This window comes from Trachemys scripta, chromosome 14, assembly GCF_013100865.1.
Source record: "Trachemys scripta elegans isolate TJP31775 chromosome 14, CAS_Tse_1.0, whole genome shotgun sequence".
Lineage (NCBI taxonomy): Eukaryota > Metazoa > Chordata > Testudines > Emydidae > Trachemys > Trachemys scripta.
The window spans coordinates 8581742-8604674 of NC_048311.1; the positions used below are offsets into that span (position 1 = coordinate 8581742).

Sequence of the window (22933 nt, forward strand, 5' to 3'; positions counted from 1 at the left end):
TCCTCTGTCTTGCAGATTGCACAGCAGCAGCCAGAAGGAGAGTGGAGCAGCTTGCGCGGGAAGTGTAAGACCCCCCGCTGGGGCTGAGCTGTGCTGTCAGTGTGGTGCAAGCGGGGCCGGCTTGCACATGGCAGCTCCTCAGAGAGCAGGCTGTAGGTTTTCCAGGGCAGAGGCTCTGCTTCCTAGGGAGAGAAGGGAGGGAGGCCATGGCTGGCAGCTTTGCAGGCTCTCTTGTGTGGAAGGGCGGCTAAGCTGCTTTAACCCACCTCCCTGGACCCCAGCTTTCTACCCTCCCGACCCTGCTTTGGCGTGAGGGCCGCGCCCTCTCTGCCTTCACAGTCCTGCCTGCCCCACGCCCCCCTGTTGGAGCGAGAGCCCAGCATTCAACTCCCCAACCTGGGCACAGGACGAACTCGTGAAGGCAAAGCAGGCCACACACTCCCATTGCCCTGTTGCAAGTGCACTTGGCCCACTGCTGCTGCATGCCAGGGACTGGAGAGGAGAGCGCCCATTTCATCTTGCAGCTCTTTGAATCCTACCCTGCCCGCCGTCCCCCTCCACACCCAAACTCGGTCTGCTTTCCTTCCCCTCCCCAGCCAAACCCGATCCTCCCAGTGACCGAACCCGGTCTGCTCCCCTTGCACTCCCCAGCCAAACCCGAACCCGGTCTGCTTCCCCTCCCCACCAAACCCAATCCCCCAGTGACCTGAACCCAGTCTGCTTCCTTCTCCTCCCAGCCAAACTCGAACCGTCACTGACTGAATCCGGTCTGCTTCCCTTCCCCGCGGAAAAATAAATTCTAAATTATCATGTGTTACTTTGTGACAGTGTATTGTGTATAATGTATGTGATTTATTTTAAGAGCCATGCTATGTTGTGCAAAGTGAAAACAATAACAATGTCAGCACTGTCAGGTTATTCATTTATTTTCATTAAATATGTAGACTGAATAATTAAATGAATACATTTTCAAGCTGAACATGTATTAATTCTAATTAACAATGCCACATTATGCAGTATTCATTTTTGAAAGTTTTTAAATAAGTGATGCTGGGGGGGGGTAAGGGGGGCAAGGTGGAAGTTTCACCTAGGGCGCAAAATATCCTTGCACCGGCCCTGCCTTGCCTAGCATATAATAGTCAGTGAACCTCAATTCCCAAGTTCCTCATAGATGCCTCTCTCTGCAGTGTTCTGCTCTTCTTACTTTGCATCCACAAACCTTATCAAATATGTTGTGCCTTCAAAGAGACAGTTCACAGCAGCTTATTAACTTAGTTTATTCACAAAAGTACATAGGTTTATGTGATGCCAAATATAAGGAACAAGTAGTGTTTACAAACAAATGGAAGTAAAAATATGCTTCTAAGAAAAGAACCCCAACAAACTAGAGTCTTTTCTTCAAAGATGTTTTTCTCACCATAGTCTTTCTTCCAGCATGGTTGGCTTATATAGCTTTAGCCAGGACCCAACATATGGAACTCAAAATGCTTGATTTTTGACTCTACGTGAATGATAACCTAGGGGTTCTTTCTCCCTCTCTTTAGTAGTTCAATAACTCTTTGAAAAGTAAGCCCCAACAAAGCTTTTCTCTTCTGCTGGAATATAGATAGAATATTAAGGCTGGAAGGGACCTCATCTACTCTAACCCCTGCTTGAAACAGGACCAATCCCCAACAATTCCCTCCCCCCCATCCCTAAATGGCCCTCTCAAGGATTGAGCTCACAACCCTAGGTTTAGAAGGCCAATGCACAAACCACTGAGCTAGATGTCATGCTATAGTCTCCTTTGCATGTTAGCTTGATAGCTTTGTTTATCTTGTTTGTAAATGTATTTTCATTGTCTCTGCCCACATTCCTTTGTCTAAAGCAGACTCGTCTTAGACATTACTTGCCAAACACTTCTTAAGGACATAATTCCAATACATATCCATAACTCTTTGTACGCACCCTATACATGCACCACACAATGAGTTTTGAGACTAGTGTGTTACCAATTTGCATATGATACCTTACATGACACCTTTTAGATACATATTCTGACAACAGTGTGTCAGGTACAGTCAGTCAGGCCTGACAAGAATTGCTGACACAGAGTAGAGAACCACCAATGGGCATCTGTGTCAGATTGAGCTAGCTAGATTCAAGATAGTGCTGGTACAGCTCCATGAACTGCAAATTACATCCTCATTGCAGTGTAAATGTAGCCTCAAAGCCATGACCTGCAAGCTCCTTGGCTATTTAGAGTTTGATTAGATCATGGGGCTAGAGTGCACCATTCTGCGTGCTTTTAATATTGTAAAAGATGTTAATCTGTTTTGTACTTAGTGTTCATGTATACATTTCCTGTACCGTGAAGGGGTTTTATGTTTCGTCGTTATTTTTTATTGTTTGCTTTTCCAAAATTAATGAAGTTTGAAAAAAACATTCAATTTCATCAACAGCAGAATAATCATTTCAAAGTGAAATTATTCCAACTGACTTGTTACTGTTCCTTATTAATATATTTATTTTCCAGAATGCTCTCGAGTCTTTCACTCTGGAGGAGCGAGGTTAGTGTTGTGTGGAAAGACATGGGAGAAGTTAGAAGCCTTGTATAATGCTTTAATCAGTGTGGCAGACCCCAGTGTGGTAAGTATGTCCTCTCCTTGCTTTGTGCCTTGTCAAAGTGTACAGAAGTGGAGGGAAAATATTAATGATCTGGTGCTTGGCACAGTTTTTACATACAAATGAATCTAGGAGAGTGGGTAAAAAGGAAAAACAATATTCTCAAAATGATGGTGAGAGCACTTTCTTCGCATATGACAGTAAATACACTTTAAAACAGAGCAGACACAGTCTCCTTTCATGTAACCTTGTATGTCTGAAATAACAAAATACTATTTCCTTTTTTTAAAAAAAAGACATTTACACCAAAGCTTGTACTTCTGGATCTCTCAGACATAAACTGCATTCAAGATGTAGCTAAAGAAATATTGGATTGCTATGGATGTGTGGATATACTGATCAACAATGCTAGTATGAAGGTGAAAGGACCAGTGCAGAGTATCTCATTGGAACTCGATAAAAAGATTATGGATGCCAACTATTTTGGACCTATAACACTAACAAAAGGTATTCTGATTTTTTTCTTCTTTTGAAAGTGCTATTTAAAGATTGGGTGCCAAGTCATTGTGTCATGTTATGGTATGGCTTGGGTCAAATTTTGCTTTCAGCTCCAGCAGTATAAATCAGAAGAATCTCTACTGAAAATCAGTGGTGTGAAATTGGAGCAAGTGAGAACAGAATCAGGCCCCCTGAGTTTGAAGAGAAGAGTGTTTATCAACAATAAGTGATATCATGGCCCCATTTTCAAAACACCCAGTTGTATGTTTGCAGTGACCCCTTTAGGCATGTGCTTTTGCTCTGCTGTAAAGACATCAACTGTCATAAATCAGTAAGGAGTGCATGCAGCCAGGCTAAAACTTAGCCATGACAAAAGAGTGCATCCAGCACATAATTGTGTACAAATTTGGCACTTAGGGCTCGATCATGCAAGATGCTGAGCACTCTGGTCCTGATGCAGCAAAGCACTTGTGCACATCCTTAACTTTTGGCATGTGAGTTGTCCCATTGACTTTACTGCGGCTACCCATATGGTTAAAGTTAAGCACATGTTTAAGTGTTTTAGTGGACTGGGGTGAGAGCACCATAAAGGATCGAGCCCTTAGAGCAGAGGGATTTTGTAAAGGTACCTCAGAGTGCCAGATATTTTGCTGCTTTCTGTTTCTCCCACCTTTCTCCTCCTTCCCTCCCTCATTCTTTGTCTGCTGTCCCAAGAGCAACCAAAGTATCATTCAGATGCTCTTGGTTCTACCCTGTTCCTCTTTCTCATCATCCCAGGCAAAGCATCTCGAGACTGCTATCAGCTCTATTGCAGGGAGGACACCTCTAGAACTGCCAGTCACTTGCTCACGTTCATTTTTAACTTTTTAACATTTTTCACTCTTAAGGAAAAAACAGTCTGGTTTTCCTCAGCCCAGCCATCAGACAATGTATACTTGAAAGTGTGTTCTCCAAAACACTAAGCTGTTGTATACGCCCCTGGGAAGGCTGCGAGCTGGAGTCAGGCTCTGGCAGAGGCTGCAGAAGGATCTCTCAATTGCCAGATCTCTTCATGTGAAAGAGATGGGAGGAAAATAGTGGGTCTCAAAATTACACTAAATAGAAAAGAAGATCCCAGCTACACCACAGCCATCAGTGCCAGGGGCAGAGGCTCAGGCAACCCAGCCATGGCAGAGAGCCATTGGAGTGGGGACTTGAACATGACCCTCCCAAGGGAGTGTTCGAACCACTGGACTATAGAGTCAACCTCTCACTTCCTTGCTGTCTATCTGACCCAATGAATATTGAATTATTTTATACAAAGTGGAACAGCTTAAACAGGAGAGATATGGATCTGGGTCCTAAACCCTACCCCTTTCTTCTACATTTCACTGAGGGCTAGCTTAACTAGCACCCTGCTCAATTTGCTGGGTTCTAAGGATCCCTTTCTTAGGCACCTAACTCTCTCCATACAAGGCATAGGGAGCTTGGGCAACTAACTCAGGGCTGTGAATTCCACTGGGCACTAGAGTGCCTAGGATTTAGGCTTTGCAACACCTAAATCCCCTTTGTGAATCTAGTCCTTAGTTTCTGTGTACTTTGGTTCCCCATCGGTAAAAAAGGATACTAGCACTTTCCTACCTTGTGTGGGCATTGTGAGAATAAATATATTAAAAATTGTAAGTGTGACGGGATCCCCAGGTGCAGCCTGGGACTGTGGGACTGCTATGCCCCCTTAACTCTCTCCAACCTGGACTCTTTCTCACAATGCCTTGCTAGTGACCAGCAGCAACACCTCCAGGAGTTGCTATCACTCAGCACAACAGCATGTGGAGCCCCACACCCAGCTAGATTGCATGAATGCTCCCAGAGCCACTCATGAATCACACAGAGAAAGGCACCAGCCAAATCCCCCCAGCTCTCAGCACTTTACCCCAGGAATATACCATCTTGCACTGCTCAAGGTGGACAGTGCAAATTTATTAATTGGTTCACCACTTCATTGATGGAAAGTGGATATACCCCAGCCTTTGTAAACCTGAGCAGTTTTGCCACACACTTCATACAAACTAACTGGTAAAGATAAACAGTTAAACAAATTTATTGACTACAAAAGATAAATTTTAAGTGATATTAAATGATAGGCAAAAAGTCAGAGTTAGTTACCAAAATAAAATAAAATATAACCACGCAGACTTAAATTCTCAACCCTACTAGACTGGGCAACATCTAGATTAAGCAGTTTTTCTCACCCCACTGGATATTGCAGTCCTTAATATACAGGTTTGTCCCTTGAACCTGGGCCAATCTCCTCTGTTGGAGTCTTGTCTTCTTCTGAGTGTCTTTGTTGCTTGCAGCATAGGTGGGGGCAGAAGAAAGGCGAAGCATGGGCCTGCTCTGTTCTGTTTTATAGCCTCAGTCCCATGTGCTTACATTGCCACTCAGAGAGCGCTGAAGGGAAACCGCTGTTGTGTGTTCACACTGTCAGTTGCCTGTGCAATAGCATGTTCACACTTGTGGAACTTGCATCAATATTCAGAATAATGCACTCTGGGCAACTATCCCAGAAAGCATCTCTTCTTCTTTTGCCACTAAGAGTTGTGGGAAGGCAGAGGGGGTTGTGGGGCATCCTGGGTCCTGTCCCAATGCCCTATGATGCATTGTTTCACATCCCAGCAATCCCTGTGCTTCCGTCCGCATTTGACGCCATCTTTCAACGGTTTTTGTACTGTGCACTCTGCCTCTTCGGGATGCAGGAATGGATCCCGCACTGTTGACCAATATGCTGCTTGCTCTGACTAACACGTCACGAGTGGCAGTGGAGTTATTCCTTAAACTACAAAGGCAAGAGGAGTGTGACATTGATCTCGCCACTCGTAGTAGCTACGACACAAGATTGCTTGTGGCATTCATGGAGGTGCTGACCACAGTGGAACGCTGCTTTTGGGCTCGGGAAACAAACACTTCGTCATGCACATCTGGGATGATGAGCAGTGGCTGCAGAACTTTCGGATGAGGAAAGCCACATTCATGGGACTATGTGATGAGCTCGCCCCAGCCCTGCGGACATGAGAATGAGAGCTGCCCTGTCACTGGAGAAGTGTGTAGCAATTGCACAGTGGAAGTAGCTACTCCAGACAGCTACTGATCAGTCACTAACCAGCCTGGAGTGGGAAAGTCGACTGTTGGACTCGTGTTGATGGAAGTGTGCAGGGCCATTAATCGGATCCTGCTCCGTAAGACCATGACTCTGCACAATGTGCGTGACATTGTGGATGGCTTTGCGCAAATGGGCTTCCCTAACTGCGGAGGGGCGATAGATGGTACGCATATTCCAATTCTGGCACTAAACCACCTAGCCACCAAGTACATTAATCAGAAGGGGTATTTCTCAATGGTTCTCCAGGCGCTTGTGGATCAACATCGGCGTTTCATGGACATTAACACAGGCTGGTCCGGAAAGGTGCTTGACGCATGCATCTTTCGGAACACTGGCCTGTTCAGGAAGCTGCAAGCAGGGACTTTCTTCCCGGACCTGAAGATCACCGCAGGGGAAGTCGAAATGCCCATTGTGATCCTGGGAGACCCTGCCTACCCCTTAATGCCGGGTCTTATGAAGCCATACATGGGTAACCTTGACAGCAGCAAGGAGTGTGTCAACAACAGGCTGAGCAAGTGCAGAATGACTGTTGAGTGTGCTTTTAGCTGTTTAAAGGCCCACTGGCACTGCCTATATGGGAGGCTGGACCTAGCTGATGACAATATTCCTATGCTTATAGCCGCATGCTGTATGCTCCATAATATTTGTGAAGGGAAGGGTGAAAGCTTCACTCAGGGCTGGACCGCTGAGGCTCAGCGCCTGGAGGTTGAATTTGAATAGCTAGAGACAAGGGCTATTAGAGGGGTGCAGCACAGGGCCATAAGGATCAGGAATGCCTTGAGGCAGCAATTTGAAGCTGAAAGCCACTAATATTTGTTGCTATGCTCAGGAGCGCAGTGCTTGTAATGCTAGGAGGTGATTGGGATTGGGGTGGATGATGAACTGTGATGGTTTAATAAAATTGCCTGTTGCTTTTCAGGGCTCTGTTTGCTTTCAGTTAATGGAATAAAGATTGCTTTTAAACCAAAACAATTCTTTTATTAAAAAACAATAACCGGAGGAAATAGACAAACAAAAAACACATCAGCACTGTGGGGGATGGGGAAAGGGAGGGTCCCAGGAAGGGGTGGGGTCCTGGGACAGTTAAAGATTTGTGTATGTCCAGGTATCATATGCAACCTTGTCCTTTGGAGTACAGTGCAGTGGGTACTGTTCTTCAGCAGAGCTAAACTGCAGAGGGATGGGTGTTGAATGCAGTGGGTACTGGGAGTCCGCAGGGCTGGACTGTAACAAGGCAGGAGTGGAATGCAGCGGTTACAGACTGGAGCCAGGAGATTGACAAGAGTGTGTTGGTGGTGTCTGGGGGGTGCATGGGAAAGAGTTTTGCAACAGCGGCTGCAGGGGAGGGTGGGCGCAGAACTGTTTGATTTGCAGAGCTAGTAGCACCTTGAGTGTGTCTGCTTGGCCTTCATAACGTTTAAGAGCCGCTCTGTGGCTTCATTCTGGCGCGCCGTGTTCTCCTTTCGGTTCCTCTTCTCACTGTCCAGCCACTCCTTCAATTCTTGTTTTTTGGTGGCAGAGTGCATCATGACATCACTTAGAAAGTCCTCCTTTCTCAGCTGCTTTCTAATTCTGCACAGCCATTCAGCTGGTGATAACAAAGAGGGAGGCTGGACTCCCAAGGCCATATCTGTGAAGCCAAAATGCAACAGAAGCAGTATTGTTTGCAACACACCGACCACTGATTCAGTGATTTAAAACACAGCCACTATTCACATACCTGTCACTAACTGGCTGACCCCAGGCAAGCACATATGAGCCACATGACCCCCAAAATGGTGAGTTACCTCAGGGGCAGGGGAAATCACTCTTCTGAGATCCTGCTGTACACTGGGCACGTGGCTCTTGGGGAGAGCCAGCACTGTAGGGGGGGCCTTATAATCATTACTGTGCCCACATTTTCCACAGGCTGTGTTCATTATGGAAGATATCTCGCTGCTGAGGGTGAGCAGGGAATCAAGGGAGGGTCTTCTCCAAGACTGCAGCTTCTGCCCTGGCCCTTATGCGGCTTGCCTGAGTGCAGCAATTGTCCCTCCCCAGTGACAGCAGAGTGGCACAGAAAAGTTACCCTTAATGGCGCAAGATACAAAGCAGCTCTGCCAAAGAACCAGATTGCAGGAGCAGATTGCTCAGTATCTCCATGAGAGTTTCCATGAGGTAGATTCCCGTGAAGTAGGGAGTCAATCAATACCCTGTTCCACCGCTCAGACAAGGCATGTGGTGGTACACGCATCACACAGACACAAGCCTGCTTTCTGCAACCCTCCTGCCCCCAACAACTCGCTTCAGTGATTTCCAAAATCAAAGCCACTTACCAGGATCCTCCTCTCCTGTTTGCACGTCACCAAGCTCCGACCACTGTGACTGGCTAGCCTCCTCTGGGGTAAAGATGAGCTCCTGGCTGCATGCATCTCTGACCTCTGAGTCATCCTCCGCTTCTGGGTCCGCCTCCCCGTCCACATCCTCATCCAAGATTTCCTCCTCCTGGCTCGGTCCACTCGACTGGCACGCAAGCCACCAAATGTTCGCAGTGGAGGTGGGGTCACCACCAGTGGCATAGCCAGCTTCTAAGAGGAGGGGGAGCAAACATAAAAAAGGTGCCCCCCTTTGGCTCCTCCTCTGGCCACGCCCCTCTTGGCTCCCCCCGCTCCATGGCTCCTCCAGCCCTGCCGTGCCACCCCCGCGGCTCCCCCCCGCTCCTCCGGCCATGGCTGCCGGCTGCCATGCTGCGCCCCCCGGCTCCTCCAGCCGCGCCCACCGTCCCCCCACGGCTGCCGACCACCAGCCTGTGCCCCCCCCCCACACACCCCTCCGCTCCTCCAGCCACGGCAGCCGGCTGCGCTGTGGGCCGCATGCTGCGCTCCAGGCTGGAGCATCTGTTGGCTTTGTGGTGTGGGCAGCAGAACAGCGCAAGGGTCTCATCAGTAGCTAGTACAGATGCCTGGCTGGTGAGGCTTGCGCACATGCTCAGAGTCCATCTAATCCCAAGATCTGGGGTAGGGACAGAATTTCCCCCCAGGTCAGCTTGGCAGTGTAATGGTTATGTTAAGCTGCGCCCCCCCCACGCTCCTCCGGCCACGCGCCCACCGCCCCCCCATGGCTGCTGGCTGCTCTGAGGGCGGCCAGCCTGCGCGTCCCCCCCGCCCCCCGCTCCTCCAGCCGTGTGCCTGCCGCCCCCCCCCATGGCTGCCGGCCACATGCTGCGGGCGGCCAGCTAGCCAGCCTGAGCCCCCCCTCGCTCCTCCGGACGCCTTTGGAAAGGTGCAGCTTTTGGCAAATTTGCTGAGGGGAAGCAGCCGCTGCACCCTGCTAGCTACGCTACTGGTCACCACCAACTATCGTGTCCAGTTCTTTGTGGAACCAGCAGTTCATGGGCAAAGCACTGGAGCGGCAGTTTGCCTCCCATGCCTTGTGGTAGGCGTTCCGCAGCTCCTTCACTTTGACCCTGCACTGCAGTGTGTCCCGGTCATGGCCCCTTTCTGTCATGCAACATGAAATCTGTTTGTAGGTATCATAATTCCTACTGCTGGAGTGCAGCTGAGACTGGACAGCCTCCTCTCCCCAAATACTGATGAGGTCCAGTAGCTCGGCATTGCTCCAAATGGGGGATTGCCTGGTGCATGGAGCAGGCATGTCACCTGGAAAGATGTGCTGAGACCACTGAATGCGTCATTGAGCAAACAGGAAGGGGACTTTCAAAATTCCCAAGGAATTTAAGGGGTGGGGCTCATGGTTGGTCACCTGAGGGCAGGGCTGTAGAGTTCAAACCAATGATCAGAGAGGCGAGAACAGGAATTGTGGGTTACCTCCCAGAGGCCAATTGCAGTGTTGTAATCGACCAGGGTGTCTATACTGGCACCGCGGTGCTGTAGCCCTGGTGCAGAAAGCTGAACCCCTCTCGTTGGGATGGCTTTTTTACAGCACTGCAACTGTGCAGTTTCTGCACACTAAGTGGCTTGGCAGTGTGTATACCTCGGGAGTTACAGCACAGAAAGCTGCTTTACTGTACAGAAACTTGCCAGTGTAGACAAGGCCTGAGTCTCCAGGCAAGGTTGATCAATTCCCCTGGTGTGGCCTCATGCAGGTGAGTCACTGAATTGTAGCTCCCTTTCTGGACAATGGCTGTTGATGGGTTGTTTCACACCCCACCCGGGCGTGGGTTACTTTCCTTGCTGTTGCCTCTGAGGAGCTAATATCTGGCTGATTCCCCAATTTACAGCATGTTTTAGTGACAACCATACAACAAAATTCTCATAACTTCATATTCATTAATGATATACATATATGGATAGAAAAATGACTTTCAGCAGATCATAACCTTTCCCCTGATCCATTACAAGGCATGCTTTATATATAATATCACAATTATATAAAAATGAGGAATATGGGGGTTCCAGGATGCTCCCCCAAGGTATAGAATGTGCTCAGTAACTATGATAATGGAGGCCAGATAAGAACCTAAGACAGATAAATATCCTACATCTGAAATTCTGTAAACAAATACGTCAAGTGTACAGGAATTCCACCAATGATCGATGCTAATCAACATACAGAAAAGAACATACAAATTCTGGCGCTATCTCATCCTAAGCAGCAAGTGATCCTGTGATATCCTGTCCCTTTAAATGTTCAGGGGCTCTGTGCTCCCCCCTCCACAGGGCAAAGACTCACTTTAGTGTTAGTTTCTTATACCCATGACCGTCTCTACCTCCCGTATGGGTGATAGACCCTCACCGCTTATCAACTGTTTCCTGATCCCGCCCACCGGTTACCCACCCCTCATTGGGGATATTGCAGTCTGTATATACGATGTGTGCTGCCCAGCCCCAAAACACCAACATACCCCTATACTCTGTATGTTACCCCCAATGACCAATAACTAACGCTTCAAATTTTCTGTATTGTTTATTTTTTCTAAATATTCTTTAGTTTCAATTTTGCAGCCAGAACCATAAAGCCAGCACAGCCCACAGCTGTGCGTCCATCAGCTCCCCCTGCATCTGACTGTCTATTTCCTTCTCTGCTGGATCTAGAAATAGAACATTGGCAAGTAGTAGGGTTGCCAACTTTCTACTTGCACAAAACCCTTGCCCCACCCCTACTCCGCCCCTCCTCTGAGGCCCTGCCCATTCTCTGAGGCCCTGGTCCCACTCATTCCATCCCCCCTCCCTATGTCATTTGCTCTCACTCACTCGCTCATTTTCAGTGGGCTGGCTCAGGGGGTTGGGGTGTGGGTTCTGGGGTGGGGCCAGAAATGAGGGGTTCAGGGTGCAGGAGGGGGCTCTGGTCTGGGGTAGGGAGTTGGAGTGCGGAGTGGTGAGGGCTCTGGCTGGGAGTGCGGGCTCTGGTGTGGGGTCAGGGATGAGGGATTTGGGGTGCAGGAGGGTACTGTGGGCTTGGGCAGGGGGTTGGGGCTGGGATGTGTGTAAGGGCTCAGGCTGGGGGTGCAGACTCTGGGGTGGGGTTGGGGATGAAGGGTTTGGGGTGCAGGAGGGTGCTCCAGGCTGGGACCAAGGAGTTTGGTGGGTGGGAGGGAGATCAGGGCTGGAACAGGGGGTTTGGGTGCGTGGGGGGGGGGGGGGGGGGGATCCCGGCGGGGGGGTGGGGCGGGGGTGGGGGGTTTGGGGGGAAGGAGGGTGCTCCGGGTTAGGATCGAGGGGTTCGGAGGGCGGAAGGGGGCTCCTAGCTGGGTCAGGGGGTTGGGGCACAGCTGCCAACTTTCAGGCGGCAAATAAACACCCAGATTTTCACAATAAGCCAAAAACCAAGCTAATCCCATTTCAAAACAAGCCAATCTCTAAGAACCCCAACACTCTATGTGACTAGATCCCCCTGGTGCTCAGTCTGGGACTGTGGTGGGCCCGCTGTGCACCCCGACTCTCTCCTCCTCTAGCCCCTGCTTGTACCTTGCCCCTGCTTGCCGGGAGCCGATCAAAAAAAACAGAAGCAATGAGCCAAACAAGCAACAAGTTACAATCCAAAAACTAGCCAACAAGGAACTCACAAGCCAATTACTGCGTTTTTTTCACTGGTTTGGCATGTCTGGCTTGGGGTGCAGGAGGTGCAGGCTCCGGGCAGCGCTTACCTCCGGGCTCCTACGTGGAGGAGTGGCCAGACGGCTATGCGTGCTGCCCCGTCCGCAGGTGCCCTGCAGCTCCCATTGGCCGTGGTTCCTAAAAAATGGGAGCTGCAGAGCCGAGCCAGAACTTGGGGTGGGGGCAGCGTGTGGAGCCCCCTGGCTTCCCCTACACATAGGAGCCAGATGGGGGACATGCTGCTGCTTCCGGGAGTTGGGCAGAGCCATGGCAGGCAGGCAGCCTGCCTTAGCCCCGCTGCACCGCCGATTGGACTTTTAACGGCCTGGTCAGCAGTGCTGACCGGAACAGCCAGGATCCCTGGCAACCATAGCAACTAGGAATTTATATCCCAATTGTGTTCAATGCTGCTTCTGCCTGACCTGATACTATAAAAAAAAGGGGTTAAGTTCACCTAGAGGCACACATCTACCAATGTGATATATGCCATCATGTGCCAGCAATGCCCCTCTGCCATGTACATTGGCCAAACCGGACAGTCTCTACGCAAAAGAATTAATGGACACAAATCTGACATCAGGAATCAAAATACTCAAAAACCAGTGGGAGAACACTTTAACCTGTCTGGTCATTCAGTGACAGACCTGCGGGTGGCTATATTACAACAGAAAAACTTCAAAAACAGACTCCAACGACAGACTGCTGAGCTAGAATTGATATGCAACTAGACACAATCAACTCCGGTTTGAATAAGGACTGGGAATGGCTGAGCCATTACAAACATTGATTCTATCTCCCCTTGTAAGTATGCTCACACTTCTTATCAAACTGTCTGTACTGGGCTATCTTGATTATCACTTCAAAAGTTTTTTTCTCTTAGTTAATTAGCCTCTCAGAGTTGGTAAGACAACTCCCACCTCTGTATGTGTGTATATATATCTCCTCAATATATGTTCCATTCTATATGCATCCGAAGAAGTGGGCTGTAGTCCACGAAAGCTTATGCTCTAATAAATTTGTTAGTTTCTAAGGTGCCACAAGTACTCCTGTTCTTCTTTTTGCAGATACAGACTAACACGGCTGCTACTCTGAAACCTGTCATAGAGGCATAAGGTGACAGACTGCTGTTTTTGCTCCTGGACAGCATGAACCAGCCAGCCAGAGGGGGGAAGTAGGAAAATCAAGATCGAACATAACATAAAAGTACTACTAGGGTTACCACACGTCCGGATTTTCCCGGACATGTCTGGCTTTTTGGTCCTCAAATCCCCGTCCGGGAGGAAATTCCAAAAAGCCAGGCATGTCTGGGAAAATAGGGAGGAGTCGTGGGGCTTGGATCCGGGTTGGAGCCACTGGGGCCGGAGCCGGAGCCGCTGGGACCGGCGGTGCTTGGCCGCCGGCCGGCGCCGCTCGGCCAGGGCCGGGCAGGAGCTGCTCGGCCGGAACCGGGGCCCGAGCCGGGTCAGAGCCGCTGGGACAGGGGCTGGGGGTGCTCGGCCGGCGCCGCTCGCCCAGGGCCGGGGCCGGGCCAGAGCCGCTCGGCCAGAACCGGGATTGGGGGTGCTCAGCCGGTGCCGGTGCCCCGGGGCCGAGCCGAGCTGGAGTCGCCAGGCTGGGGCTGGCCGGAGCCGCTCGGCCGGAACCGGGGCCCGAGCCGGGTCAGAGCCGCTGGGATCCGGGCTGGGGATGCTCGGCCGGCACCACTCGGCCAGGGCCGGGCCAGAGCCGCTCGACCAGAACCGGGATTGGGGGTGCTCGGCTGCTCAGCTGGCGCCGGAGCCCCGGGGCCCGAGCCGAGCTGGAGTCGCCGGGCTGGGGCCAGGGCAGGCTGGAGCCGCTCGGCCGGAACCGGGGCCCGCGCCCCAGGGCCTGAGCCAAGCCGGGCTGGAGACACCGGGGCCAGAGCCGCTCGACCAGGGGGACCAGACTGGGCCGCGCCTCCTCCCCACCACCCCAGCCCCAGCCCCAGCCCCAGCTTACCTGCTGCCTGCCTGTTTCAGGCTTCCCACAAACATTTCATTCGTGGGAAGCAGGGGAGGGGGAGGAGCAGGGGGGAGGAGCGTTCAGGGGAGGGGGCGGAGTTGGGACGGGGACTTTGGGGAAGGGGCGGAGTTGGGGTGGGGGCGGGGAAGGGGCAGAGTTGGGACAGGGCCGGGGTCCCATGGAGTGTCCTCTTTTTGTTTTTTTAAAATATGGTATCCCTAGTACTACAGTTACTGCTGGGACTGTTCAAACAAGATAGCTAAGTGGAAGCAAGCAGCCATCTTGACTGACCTCATGCAAGCAGGCAAACAGCTTAGCTTGCACTGAGGGTCTATAGCCAGCAGAGGGAGCCCAAGTATAGCCAAAGGAGCATGCAAGCACACAGCCAATAGAGGGTGATCCAGCTCACACAGTTCAGGGGAAAAAAATCCCTATGGAAAAGGGGTGAAGTCCAACAAGGGAACAGAGAAATGGCACCTTTTGTGGGCAATGTTAGTGAGTTTGATGAAAACTTCAAATTATGGGTGGTATAACTTGAAATTTTTGAGCAATCTGTAACCTGCAACTCCATTCCAGAAGGACAGAGTTTCAACCTGGCTGACAGTGACAAGTCCAAAGGCATACGAACTGCTGCATGACCTATAATCTCCAGCTGTACCTGGAACTGCCACGGACACTGCAATTACTCCAGCAACACAGGAACATTTTTGTCCTACCCCGTTGATGATAGCAGGATGATATCAGTTCCATCAGCAACATGAGGGAAGTGGAGAATGAGTAGCACAGTTTGTTGCTGCTTCAAGGAAGTTATCAGAGCATTGTCAGTTTGGACAAACATTAACTGATGCCCTGTGTGACCAATTAGTCTCTGGATTATACAATGACTAGGTCTGGAGAAAGGTACTGATTTTATCAATGTTTATGTTCAAGAAGGCCATGTGAACTAGAAGTTGCAGTGAAGAGCTCAGAGAAGGTGTGTGAACCGAGTTTTCCTCCTGCATCGGTGCAACAGAAAACCAAAGGAACACAAAAGAATTTCTGTGAGGGCCATTATGCACAAACTACACACTCTAAGAAGGATTACTGGGCACCTCAGGTTATTGGCAGAAAGTGCCAGAAGAAGAAACACCTCACTGCGACCTGTCAAACAATTCAGCGACCAGCAACACAGAGTAACTGAACATCAAAGAAGACACCTTTGAAGACTGAACCTAAGAAAGGATTGAAATCAGGAATTCATCATGTGGAAAAAGACAAGAGCTGTAGTGACATTGACCAAGACCTAGCACTGCATGTGTTATCAGAAGCTGGATTTTGAGATGGTATCTAGGTTACACCCTTGATTGAAGGAGTTCCTACAAGAATGGAGCTTGATACTGGAGCTGCTGTTTCACTGATTTCTGCCTATCACCAGACTTTGTCACAAGTTCCCCTGGAAGAAACCTCTGCAGTTTTGAGGATTTATACTGGAGAAAATTTAGTCCTAGAAGGAATACTCCAGGCAAAAATCCAGCTAGATGGACAATCAGTCATTTACCCTTGTATATGATTGAAGGGAAGTGTCCACCATAATCTGGCAGACCTTGGCTTGTGATGCTCAAGGTGAATTGGACCGAGATCAAGGTCATCACAGAAGCACCTCAAAATCTTCAAGAAATACTGGACAGACATTCCAAAAATTTTAAAAAAGAACCTGGGCAGATGAGGAGAAGGTCACAGAAGCTCACTGCTAAATCTGACACTCAGTTGAAATATTGCAAGCCCAGAGTTGTGCCTTATGCTCTAAAGACTCTGGAGGAAGCTGATTTAGACCGTTCAGTGAACACTGGAATCTTGTCACTGGTTTCACACAGTGAGTGGGCTATACCCATCATACCAATGATCAAGAAGGATTTTTATTACGAATATTTGCATTGTAAAAAGATAAACAAAAGAAACAGTATTTCAATTCACCTCATACAAGTACTGTAATGCAATCTCTTTATCATTAAAGTTTAACTTAGAAATGTAGAATTATTTATTATTTATTTATTTATTACATAACTCCCTTCAGCTGAGTGAGCCCTTGCTTGCAAAGGAGGGTGGATTTTACCTCAGAGGGTTGACATGCGGCAGGGGCAGAGAGGCTGGTGCAGGGAGACTGAGCTTGCCAGGCCCCTGTTCTCCTTGGCAGTGTTTCTCAAATTTTGTGTGCTGGCGACCTCGTTTGGATTTAAAAAAAAAGTGATGCCCCCCTATAAAAAATTGTGGACCCTCCCATTTTCAGCCGCAGAGTGTTAGGGGGCTTAGGGAGGGGGCTTCAGCCCCACTGGGTGCAGAGCTCAGGGTTTCAGTCCTGCTGAAGGCAGAGGGCTCCAGGCTTCAGCCCCACTTGAGGCTTAGGGCTCTGGGCTTCTTCCTTGCTCAGGGCTTCAGCCTACTCGGTATGCAGGGCTCCAGGCATCAGCCTGGCTTGAGGCTCAGGGCTTCAGCCCTGCTCGGGCTCCAGGGTCCAGGCTCAGCTCCTCTGAGGGTGTGGGGCTCGGGGCTTCAGCCCCCCCCACCTCTGGATGGCCAGACTGGGGCTTCTATCACCCCGCTACCCACAGAGCTCAAGGCTGGGGCTTCAGCCTCCTGCACCGCCTGAGGAGCTGTGGGCTGCAGCTTCAACCCCTTCCCCCTGCCTCCAACACCTCCCTCGCCACCCAGAGGTATGTGATTAATACATTAAAAATTAACATGTTAATTTTGTTTTCAGTTAATTGCAGGCATTAACTGTGATTAATTGACAGCCCTAATTACAACCCATACTTGATGGGGACCACATCCTGAATTAATCCTTCCTTAACCCCCTTTTCTGGCCTTCAAGAAACCGCCCAACCTCTCCAAGCTCATCATCAGAAGCCAGTCCCCACAGACCAGGAAATACCAACTCAAAGTGGCACCAGACCTTGCCAGAACAACAGATGCAAAATGTGTAGACATATCTCCATTGTTACAATGATCAACACCCTCCACAACACACCTTTCAAGATCTTTGAGTCCTACACATGCCTATCACAACATGTGGTGTACCTCATGCAGTGAACTAGATGCCCCAATAACAACTATGTGGGTGAAATTAGATAATCACTATGTGCTCAAATGAACTCTCACAGAAAAAAAATAATAAAAGATTAAAACACCCTACCACCCATGGGCAAATACTTTTCACAAAACGATAACTCCATATCTGATCTCTCAGTCCTCATCCTCAAAGGAAACCTTCACAACACCTTCAAAAGATGAGCCTGAGAGATTAAATTCATAACTTTGCTAGACACTAAAAATCATGGACTGAATAGAGACACTAAATGTATGGCTTATTTTTATTAGAACAATCTATAACCAACTAATCCCCCTCCCCAGCCTTTCTAATCTCTCCCTCCCTCCCCGCCATGACTGGAGGGATGTTAACTGGCCACTTTCCCTTGAATGGTACCTTGAAATATGTGTTAACTATTTGTGCTAAACAATCTGCTCCAGGTTGTTTTTAGCTGTGACATTCTGAGTACATTTCCCAGACCTGAAGAGCTCTGTGTAAAGCTTGAAAGCTTGCCTCCTTCAGCAGCTGAAGTTGGTCAAATAAAATATATTACCTGTCTCTCTAATATCCTGGGACCAACAGGGCTACAACAGAATTTCTGTATCTCTGCTTAGTTCAGATTCATTTTTTTTTTCACTTTTTCCTTCTTGTTGTTTTTGTTTTTTCAGCCCTTCTTCCCAACATGATCTCAAGAAGAACTGGCCAAGTTGTCCTAGTAAATAATATCCAAGGAAAATTAGGAGTCCCATTTCGTGCTGCTTGTAAGTCATTACAAGACAAAATTTACATTGTAAAGTGTGAACTATACCTATGACATGAAGATTATGATATTAGCTCATTAAATATGCTAATTTGGAGTAGGGTTCAGCAAATCATCTCTATGATTTCTGGGGTGAATAAATTGCAAAGAAGTGGCTAGTGTGGTATTGGGCTTTATTTATTTTTTAAATTTGTCATTATGTTCTATGCAGTTGTTAATATAGTTTTTTTAATTCACAACAACGATAGCCATGGACAACTGGGAAATATCAAATCAGGCTCAGATCCTGCAGTGGGTGGGCACGGAAATTAATGAGGCTTCCCATGGGTGCACATGCCTGCATCAGATTGCAGGACAGGGGCTGATGGCCCCACTAGTGTTATTGATGGGGTACATAAAAATACCCCAGAATCTATATGCTTCTGGAAATAACAGCAATGTATAGATCTGAGATAATAATACAACATTTACCAGAACCACATTTTAGTTACATACTTATTACATACATTTCAAGATTAATTCTTACGAGGCAGTGAGGGAACAGAGGTAATGGGCTAGATCCCCAGCTGGTATAAATTGGCATAGTTCCACGGAAGCCAATAGAGCTACACTGATTTACACCTACTGAAGATCTGGCCCACTGTTTGGGAGGACTGTTGCCAGAAATTAGTTATAAGTCTTCTAAACCAGCTTTTCATAATTCTCCTCTTTCCTTCCAATAAATAATTATCCTCCACATTTGCTACTCAAATATATTTTACAAAAATCACTTGCATTATATTAGCCATATGTTTCTTCAGAATCTAGTGGATCCAAGCGTATCTTGCAGGGTGCAATGTTTATAGCTCAGGTATGACTGACAGATTAAGATACTCAAACCTTTGGTGACTGCTTTACTCTCTGCCCTAGTGTGGTGTGGCAGGTAGGAAGCCTGGACAAGTATCAGGTTAAAATAATGTTAACTCTTTAGTAATCTGAACACAGGGTTGGACCCTAAGTACTTGTACCTGGGAAAGATAAGGACAGGAACCAGAAGAGGAAAGGGTCACAAAAGCCAAGAGCAAACAAGGTGTGAAGAAGGAGAGTGTGATCAGCAGTGTGGAATGCAGCTGAGAGGTCAGCAAGGATGAGGAATGAAGAGATGCCCTGGAAGTTCCCCAGAAAGCTGTTCTCAGAAACTTAGGCAAGAGCAGTTTAAGGGGAGTGGAGAGGGCTGAAGCCAGACTGGTGTTATCCTGGCTAGAGTTAGAGGACAGGAACTGCAAGAGACACATTCAAAGAGTCCGGAAGTGAAGGCTAAACTGGTGAGGGGGCAGCAGATAGAGAGGTGGGTGTTGGTGGTGTTGAAGTGATGTTTTTGATGTGGGAAGACCAGATCATGGTGATATTGTGTGGAAGAGGAACTGAGAAGTTACTACCTAGTACCTGAATAGTTAAGGAGGAGTATCAGGTGCTATACAGTTTGAGGAGTCTGATCTCTCTATGATCTTCATCTGTGCCTGCCTCCTCACTCTATGAGCGCTTCCTTTCAGCTGCCAAGAAGTAGACAAGGTCATCACCTCTCTGAGGCCTGCTCTACACCTAAAAGGTAGATTGATTTAGCAGCAGTACTCAGAGCTCTGAATTTGTCACACTCCTGAGAGAAGTAGTTAAGCTTATCTAACCCCCAGTGTAGACACTGCTTGGTCGACAGAAGAATTCCTTCATTGACCCAGCTACCACCTCTAAAGGGGTGGATTTACTACAGCAATGGAAAATCCCCTTCCTTCACTGTAGCAAGTGTCTACTCTACAGTGCAACAGTAGAGTAGTTGCAGCTGTGTTTGTAGCATAGACATGCCTTGAGTATTAGAACCATAAGTGAGAAGGTATTTGCAGTGCTTATGAATTTCCAGGTGTCCCATGTAGTGCATTAAACCCCCCTGCCAGACATATTCCTGAGATTCAGGGGCCATTACCAGCCAGGAAAGAGAAGCCACAGAGTGTCGTTTTTAGTCTTTGTGGCCTCATTGAAGAAATCATCATCTACATGGAATCAACAGGACTTCTAGCAACATGGGGTATCCCGTGTTGGAAATCCACAGCCAGGATCTGCTCAGCAGGTTTTTAAGGAGTCCTATATGTGACAGCGGAAGGTTCTCTATAACTTGGACTCTTGTAAAACATTCAATACTATGCCACATGGGAAGTTATTAGTTAAATGAGAGAAGATGGGGATCAGTATAAGAATTATAAGATGTGCAAGGAACTGGCTAAACAGGAGAGGACAATGGATTGTGCTGAAAGGAAAATAATCAGACTAGAGGGTGGCTACCAGTGGAGTTTCTCAAGCACTGGTCTTGGGACCAATCTTATTTAATATTTTTATTAATGACCTTTGGCACAAAAAGTAGGAGTGTACAATAAAATGTGCTGAAGATACAAAGAGGCATCATCAACACAGAGGAAGATTGTAATATGCAGAAAGAACTGGATGGCCTTGAAGACCAGAGTAACAGAAATGGGAGGAAATTGAATAGTATGAAATGCAAGGTCATGCATTTAAGGTTTAACACTAAGAATTTCTGCTACAAGCTGAGCCAGTTGGAAGCAACAGAGGAGGAGAAAGACCTGCATATTGTGGTTTATCATAGGATGATAATGAGCCTCCAATGTAATGTGGCTGCAGAAAACACAAGTGCAATCCTGGGATATATCAAATGCGGGATTTCCAGTAGAAATAGAAAAGTATCAATGCCACTGCACAAGGCACTGGTAAAACCGCCATTGGAATATTGTGTACAATTCTGGTCACACGTTCAAAAAAGATGAAATCAGATTGGAACAAGTGCAGAGAAGGGCTACTAGAATGATCAGGGGAACAGAGAACCTGTCTTATGAGTGGAGACTCACAGAGCTTGGCTTGCTTAGCCTAACACAAAGCAGGCTGAGAGGGGATCTGATTGCTCTCTAAAAATAGAGCTATGAAAACTACTTAAGCTAAAATACAATGTTGTCACAAGAACAAATGGGTGTAAACTGGTCAGGAACAAATTCAAACTGGAAATTAGAAGAAGGTTTTTAACCATCAGAGTGGTGAGGTTTTAGAATAGCCTCCCACTATGAGTTGTGGGGCAAACAACCTCATTAGTTTTAAGAGCAAGCTGGATACATTTATAAGTGCAGTTGTATGATGGGGGGAAGACTGGTTCAGCAGCCCTGGGGGTCCCATTTGGTTCATGTCTTATGTCCTAAAATCTCATGTTTTAGGGCTTCAGCTGGTCACTTGCAGGGGCCAGAAAGGGATTTTTTCCCCTCAGTGTATTCTGGTTTTGGAGGGCTTTTTTGTTTGTTTCTTTTTCTCCTTGCTCTCAAGCTTCAGGATGGCCATGTCTGGAGATGGGACATTGGATGGGGAAGGCCAGGGCCCTGAAGTGGCACGGAAATTTTTCTCTCTCAGATGCTTAGCTGGCTGGTTCTTGCTCATATTCTCAGGGTTTAACTGGATCATGAAAGATTTGGGCACAGGTCTCTTGCCAGGATCATCTGGATATCTCTCACTAAATCATTTCCCTATCATTGCAGGGGCCTTGGGCACTGGTGTACCTTGTTTCCTCCAATTCTCTCCCTGTGACTCACAACAGTTTAGTCTCCTGTTGGCTACAATATTTTGATTTAATTTCTGTTGTTGGATTGAGTTGGTGGCCTGTTATATACGGGAGGTCATACTAGATTACTTAGAGGTCCTTTCTGGCCTTAAAGTCTATGATTCTTTAATCTACCCAACAAAGCCAGAACCAAAGCCAACAGCTTGTAGTTGAAGCTAGACAAATTCACACTGGAAATAAGGTACAAATAGTTAACAGTGAGAGTAACTGGAACACTGAAACAGCTTCCTAAGAGATGTGGTAGCTTCCCATTCAGTTGCAGTCTTTACATCAAGACTGGATTTGTTTCTAAAAGACACACTATAGTCCAACCAGAAGTTATTGGGCTCAGTGTAGGAGTCACAGGATTCCATGGCCTGTGCTATGCAGGAGGTCAGACTAGCTGATCATAATGGCCCCTTCTGGCCTTAAATTTCATTAATATATGGTGATGAGCATCTCAACAAGCATCCTCATAAGACACAGATGTCATGGTCTTTTGTATTCACCCAGAGCTGGGGACAGGAAGGAGCTTAGGCACTGTAAAGGGAGTAGTGATGACTAAAGGAGTGACATCATGTGGGGAACCAAAACATGAGGGCATTTGCTTCTGGAGTAACAAACCGCTGGAGCCAGATCCTTGCCATTTGGAGGAAGCTGTGTAATGGGCCTTTAGAAAAGGAGGCATCATATCCCAATATGCTTCACCAAGGGACATCCTCTACAAGCAGGGATCTGTGTAATGGCAAAGGAAGAAGCCACCATTTGGCACCAGATACCTCATAGGAGATCCTGTGGGCCAGAGGGGCAGAAAGCCCTCACTGGAGTCTGGCTTGTTCACTGTGAACTCAGTAAATTCCTACATGCCGGATGGGATTACTAGGGTTACCATACGTCCGGATTTTCCTTGACATGTCCGGCTTTTTGGGCTTCAAATCCCCGTCCGGGGGAAATCCCAAAAAGCCGGACATGTCCGGGAAAATCGGGACATGCGGGGCCGGCGGTGCTGGGCCGGGGGCTGGGGCCCGGGCCGGCGGTGCTGGGCTGGGCCAGGGGCTGGCCCGGGGCCGGCACCCCAGGGCCCGAGCCGATCCAGGCTGGAGATGCCGGGGGGGCCAGACTGGGCCGCGCCTCCTCCCCCCCGCCCTTACCTGCTTCAGGCTTCCCACGAATCAAATGTTCGTGGGAAGCAGGGGAGGGGGCGGAGTTGGGGCGGGGACTTTGG

At 48.3% G+C, this 22933-nt stretch overlaps 1 protein-coding gene across 2 annotated transcripts in view; it reads left to right on the forward strand.

Annotated features, from left to right (window-relative positions):
* The window catches only part of DHRS7C (dehydrogenase/reductase 7C), a 52941-nt gene that overhangs the window by 19761 nt on the left and 10247 nt on the right, over positions 1-22933 (forward strand). For both annotated transcript variants that reach the window (XM_034790010.1, XM_034790011.1), the window contains 3 exons: positions 2516-2628; positions 2901-3111; positions 17992-18084. In XM_034790010.1, coding sequence (XP_034645901.1) covers positions 2516-2628; positions 2901-3111; positions 17992-18084 — 417 coding nt within the window. The remainder of the gene's footprint in view (positions 1-2515; positions 2629-2900; positions 3112-17991; positions 18085-22933) is intronic.